The sequence below is a fragment of the Erpetoichthys calabaricus genome, chromosome 9 (assembly GCF_900747795.2).
Source record: "Erpetoichthys calabaricus chromosome 9, fErpCal1.3, whole genome shotgun sequence".
Taxonomy (NCBI): domain Eukaryota; kingdom Metazoa; phylum Chordata; class Cladistia; order Polypteriformes; family Polypteridae; genus Erpetoichthys; species Erpetoichthys calabaricus.
In genome coordinates this window covers 30,405,368-30,412,043 of record NC_041402.2, presented here as the reverse complement: position 1 = coordinate 30,412,043, position 6,676 = coordinate 30,405,368, and the positions used below count along the sequence as shown (strand labels likewise).

The following is a 6,676-nucleotide window of genomic DNA, read 5'->3' as shown; positions in this document are numbered from 1 at the left end:
AATGTGAAAGTAAAAGACAAAGAAAAATGAACATCAGGCTCCTATAAAGGTCATATAATGAACATTTGTAGTCCTTTGTGTAGTTTCATGCAGAATTACAATAAATTAATTATGTTTGGCTGCTGGGGCAAGGAGGGGTCACTATTTCTTTTGGCCTCCCCTTTTCCCACCATGATGTTGCCACAGTGCAGTAAATGCTCATGTGCATACCCTGACAACAACAACTCACAGATGGCAGTTGTCACTGGCGAGGAGTTTCAGAAAAATCCAGCTTTGCTAGAGGGAATTTCTCATCAGCCCAAATGATTTCCTATTATAGGGGTTGCCTCTTAGGTAGCAGCAGACCCCCCTCTAAGTCTCTGCTGCCCCTTCCCCTCCTTTTGGCTACCCATCTACATTGAGACGACCACAGCAGGACTTGGAGCCTTTGGATTAGCTGTACTCCTGTTCCAAGGGGAAATTCCCTTTATCAAAAAGTAAAATAAATAAGCTTTTAAAAAGTCTGCATGGTGCAACAAAGGGCATAAACAGTAAAACAAATAATCTTGTGCAACAATATTCAAAAGTTCAAATATAAACACTGCATACATGATAATACTGTACTACCACTACTATTATGAAGTAATTTTCCTGAGTTGTGCTGCAATTGCAATATATTTACTGTAATTGGGCTGACCAGGCCTCCCTGTCTCTGGCAACTTTCTCTAAGAAATCCCAAGATATTCCTGGACACACCTACAACCATCCAGAGATACCATTTCTTCAGCATATCCTGCGGCTGGCCCGGGGGGTTCTCACAGTGGGTCATATCAAGTACCTCTTATGGCTCTTCTTGATTCTGAGAAACAGTACTTCAACTCGGAGTCCCTCTTGTATTTCTAAACTTGCAGGCCCCTAATTTCTTTCACTTTGTAGTCTTATTCTTCAGTCACTAACCAAAGCCTGTAGTTATAGTTGAGGATGGAGATGCACACTGAACTATAAATTGACAGCTTTGCCCACAGACCTGGCTCCTGTTGCACCCACCACCGTCCTGTACAACTTTTGTTGTGCGCAACTTATTCAGTATGCATCATGATGGCAAATTCTCACCCTAAGAAAGAAAACATAAAATGAAATCATATTTACACAAACTAGAAATTACTCCTATCAAAATTAGTAAATGTATTAGTATTACGTAAACTTATATAATTTCTGAAAATAAGCTATTATTATTATTATTATATGAAAATGTTTACACTATACCTAAGGAAAATTAGATGCAAAATGCATTCAATCTTCAGCCAACAGGTGTCTAAGTAATATATATATTTATTTTAAACAATAACTTTTTTTTCTAGGAAGTCAACAAATTTGATCATGGTTGATGTTTATTAATTTGGTTTGTCCTTAGATAACTGCTTGTTTCTTCAACTGTAATAAAACTGTAAACAAAACTATCCCCTTCTATAATTCTGACCCTAATTGCGATGGTGGGGGACTGTGTTTCTCTATGATCCGTAGAGGAATGTTGTCTGGAGATTTAAGCGTTCCTAATAGGGTAACTCATGCTATACCGGTCTAAAGGGAGAAAATACATAAATGACTTCCATAAAAGTTCCAATTAAGTCAAAGAAAATCTTGTCTGGAACAAGGGGACCGGGACCCATTGCCAGTGCTAGTGGCTGAGTAGCCCATGTAGCCCGGTTGGGTATAGTTCTAAAAAGAAACATGGCGCTGTCATGTGGACTCACCACCCACTGTCAAGAAAGCTTTATTAATTTATTGCTAGCATCTGTCCCATGTTTTTGATGCATTATTAATTTTTTGTTAACGAATATTTATACTTTTTCCTTTATTCTGGAGAATCTCTTCCCATTGCCTTTTTTAAATTGTAATATTTTGGGATATTCTGAGGCTTCCTGAACCGAATCCACTTGGTAATTGATATCTGTGCTAGTCACTGGAAGAGTCGACAGCTGAGTGTAATGCTGTTAGGATAAGAATCAGCCCCTCCACATCTGAGGTTACAGTCCACTCCTCGAAGAGAGTAGATTGTTCTTTTCAGGTAAAGGGGTGAGCAGCTGGAGGATTTTGTGTACCTCAGGGTCTTGCTCATAAGTGAGGGCTGAGGTGAGCGAGAGAACAATGAATTAGTGCAGACACCATGGAAGACCGTGATCATGAAGAAGAAGAACAAAGATTCCCACTTACCACTGCTTGTACATGTTCATTCTCACTGAATGGATGTTCCTGCTCAGAATTGCTGAGCTCACTCATCTTGATTGGCTGAGAAGCTTTTCAATATGGTAAGAACTTGGAGTAATACCAAAGCTGCTCCTTAATGAGAGAGGCCAGCTGGTTTGGGCATGCAGTTTTGTTGCTCATGGGTGCTTCCCCTGACAAGTATACTAGGCATGTCTCACAGACAGAAGACCCAAGATAGACCAAGGATACACTCGTTGGTGATATCTCCTCCGGCCTGAAAGCATCTGGGAATTGCCCAGGAGGGATTGCAAAAAGTTACTGAGGATAGGGCAGCCAGATCTGTCCAGCTCAGAATCTTGTTAAAATGTCCTTCATCAGTATAATCAAAGAGGTAATGTATTGTAGTACAAGTACTTTAACATTTCTAAGGGATAAAACAAAATGAATAAATAAATGGATTGTACTCACTTTGTACCATTCATTGACAACTAGTGATGATAAGCTATATTTGAACCCAATGTAGTAAACTAGATTTGAAATTAATGTAAAAGTAATCATCATATATTACACAGTATACTTACGGCAAGAGTTGACCTTTATTTTTTACAGTTTTAAATAACAATTTACAAATAGCCAATGGTGCGTTATGCAATAAAAATTAATTTAACCAGTAGTTTTGAAATTTAAACATTTTAACTTCCAATGTTAAAATACAGCACTAAATTCATTATTTCTGTTTGGAAGGTCTAATTAAAACATCTCTACACACATATTTTGCTTGGTAGCAGATTGTGAATTCACAGTTTTAAAAAAAAAAAAAAAATTAACAAGGCAAAACAAGATTGAAAAAATGAAACAAAGAAGTGCATTTTACATAACGTGAAATGCCTCTCATTTACTGTATTGCATGTGTCAATCTCTGCAAAGTGATGCTTACTCTTAATTTTTTTAAATTAATTCAGAAAATAAGTTACTGTTTATACATGAAAACCCCAAGGGTATTTAACAGTGGCCATATTTTTTCAATTTGCTGTCAGGAAGCTATGTATGCCATTACTTACTGTAAGTATCAAAAAACTACAAGGAAAACAGTTACATTTTATGATGGGAAATCCAAACAAAATAAACAAGGTAAAGGATGAACAGCTGTATTAAATAAAGGAAAGATTCCAGATTCTAAAAATTATGGACAATATATAAAAATAAAATTAAGTCTCCTTCTCATTCTTCTGCTACCCTCCCACTATAACTCGGAAGGCTCCTTTATATGTCCGTTATCATTTTTAATGATTTTGGGCACCTGAAATGCAACATATGGACATCTCTTTGTATTGAGGCAGACTAATTTTTCAAGTGATGCTGTATTAACAATATCAAATCCTACTTTTCCCCCAAATGTGCTTGGCTTCCAATACTCTGGTGAACAAATTGGATTTCCCAAAAGACCTTTCAGTGAAAATGGGGCTCCCATTTCTACCATGCTTTCTCCAAATATAGCACCTGGACGAGGTTTTTCAAGCATCAATCCTGGGTAAAACTCTAAAGCATCAATATCACCGTATAGATCTTCCAACTCTTTGGCAAATTTTGGATCACCTACAGTTAAGACAGACATAAAAATATGCAAAACTACATTACAATCCTTGCTACAAAATGAAACATGGTCATTAAAAAAACATAAGTTGCTTCTTTATGTTCATTTACAATACGTTTTCATAGGTGTTGCATTGCTATGCTTCGAAAAGAGTCTTACCAGCAAATTCCAGGAACGATTTATAAGGCTTCAAGTTAAATCTCTTCCTGTACTCATTAAATGGTTGTAATCTCAGAACACGGGACTCCTCCATCACACCAATGGCTACATGTTTAATGAAAGGATTTATATTGTGGCCACCACCAATCTGAAAAATGCAAAATTCAGTATAACTGGACAAGGACAAATGCAATCTTCATTAAGTTTTAGGAACAGTCCTACAGCTTCTATAATCATAGTTAAAAACTGCCAAAAGTACACTTTATAGCTTTATATTATTCTGATTACATGTTTAAGTTTCATACACTATATACACATTTGGCATATTAGAAATTTCTATGGAGTATAAAGTGCACTATATTTGTAATGCACACATCTTTTTATTAAACACAGAAAAATCGCACACGGTGCCTAATGACAGTATTAACCCTCTTGGTAGTTGTACTGTTATTGAATCATACTGCATTTAATTGGACTTTTTTAACACTAATGAACAGAACAAAATGCTCTTTAAAATGGCAAAGTGAAAAGAAATCTCTCTAGGCCTGAAAGTGCTCAAAATTAATTCCACTGACATGCAATGTCATATAGCAACAACATGTGGAAACATCGTAGGGGGATGACTATATTTTTAATAGACACTGTATGCTTCTTTGTGCTTTTCTGATATTTAAATTTTTTTTAAAATGGTAAAACAGGAGAGGTTGGGATTAATAATTATTAACAATTTCTTTTCTAAATTTCATGTAATTAAAAGATGAATTACAAAAGAAACATACTACACTTTTAAATAACACTGGTCTGCATAAATAATCCTCCCACACAAAAATATTGGTGTACATTATAGATTTAGCTGTGCTGAATTCATTTCTAAAAGTTTTATTTTTCAACCACAAAACGCTTCCATGAGATACTGACTTCAGTGAAAAACAGTTTTGAGAAAAATTTATTTATTAAAAAATAAGTTATGTTTGTTTTATGGCATAAGTACTTTCCATGCTCAGAATATTATCGGAAGCATACTTTGAGCTGAAAAATGACACTCTTCCCCTTTCTTAATAGTATTTGTTTTCTGTCTTTCTATTCATTCAAATTAGCCAGGAATTTATATCTCAAAATTTTCAAAAGATGCTTTTTTATTGTCAGAAGACATAAAGTCGTTGTTTATATGTAAGACCAGGTTTTCCATCCATTGTTTTGATCAGGAAACATGTAAGCAAACAGTAAAATAATACACAGCCTTCCTTAATTGGGGAAAAAAGCACAAGCTACTGTTTTCTTTGGAATACAAAGCTGGAAAACTACAAGGAAATGGTTAAGGAGCTTCTCTCCTCCAAGCTCGTACTTGGATGCAATATGTCTTTAAAAATCCATTGTCTACACCATCACGATGAACATTGAGAAAGGGGAGTGAGTCTGCAGGTCATTCCACCACTAAACACCTTAAGAGTGTTACAACCTGGTGACTACTTTTGGTTAATAATGATTTTACCTAAAACAGTTACTGTATATGTGTAATTTAACATTTTCCCAAGTCTGCATAATCAATTTTTAAAATATTTTTTCACTAACATAGTGTTTTTTCATTTTTAAGTCATCTTTTAAAAACTGGATATGACCGAGCAATTCTGTTGCCAGATTTTGATGATTCAGCACCCTCAATTCTATAAAAACACCCCTAACATTTTTGACAGGAGTGATTTTTTTTTTTTGATTGATTTAGATGTGACATGTTAGAAATTATAAATTTGATTGCTACCATCATTGACAATGTATTTTCTCTTATAAATTACACAACCCATATTATTAAATCTTTACGTTTTTGTATAAGCAAGCAAACATACACAAACGAGCGAAATAAAGACACAGATATTATGGTGCTGAAAAATACTTTACCCGGCCAGCTATTTGTTTAGAAAAAGATTCAACCAGAGTTTCTATTCCATAGTGCATCAAAATGGATGTGTTGAAAAGAAAATCTTTGTAAGAGAATTCTGTATCTTGAATCAAGAAGCTGTCAGGCATTAAGGGATGCCAGTGGTACAACTGGTTGAATTCCACTGCAATGCGATTTCTGTACTGAAACTGGACACCAAAAAGAAGTTCAGGGTCAAACTTCAATTTCAAATGATAACCACTTAGGTGCTGAACATATTCTTCAATTACAATTTTGATTGTCTCTCCTAAAATAAGAAAAAAAAAATTATAATCGAACCAACACCTGCTTCTTGTATAAATGTATAACTTCATATTATAAGAAATGTAGAGTGTTCTCCTGAGAAGAGATTAACAAAAATGTTTAAATATTCAAAACACAAGTTGCTCAATATATAATTACAACTTTTGTTTTAAGAGCAAATGATCAGAAAACACCTGCAGAGTGCCTATGAAATAAACACATTTCAATCTAATTCAGTGTGAGCGGAATGAATATGGTAGGTGGTTAAAATGATTACATTTATACGGATTCTCTTATACATACTTGGAATGCCATTCTCTAATTATGACTTTATATGCGGTTGAAAATGCATAAACACACATAAAAACCTCATAAAAGATTAAGGCATCATTTGTTTTAGACTAATTGTATGAAATAAATTTACTCTTCCTTCGAAAGTGACATTGCCACAAGGATTTCATCCTGAAGAGGAGCCCTAAGGATAGACACGGTAGAAAGCATTTTAGGTAAAAAAAACAGTGTTTGATTTGACACAAGAGCTAATTTATTATATTATC

General features: G+C 34.8%; 1 protein-coding gene across 1 annotated transcript in view; it reads right to left on the bottom strand.

The window, feature by feature from the left end:
* Nucleotides 1-2,764: 2,764 nt before the first annotated feature.
* Nucleotides 2,765-6,676, bottom strand: part of ptgs1 (prostaglandin-endoperoxide synthase 1) — a 65,827-nt gene continuing 61,915 nt past the window's right edge. Inside the window, exons 9-11 of the mRNA XM_028809232.2 lie at nt 5,837-6,123; nt 3,941-4,088; nt 2,765-3,783 (exon numbers count right to left, since the gene is read on the bottom strand). Of these exons, the coding sequence (XP_028665065.1) occupies nt 3,431-3,783; nt 3,941-4,088; nt 5,837-6,123 (788 nt within the window). The 3' untranslated portion in view covers nt 2,765-3,430. The remainder of the gene's footprint in view (nt 3,784-3,940; nt 4,089-5,836; nt 6,124-6,676) is intronic.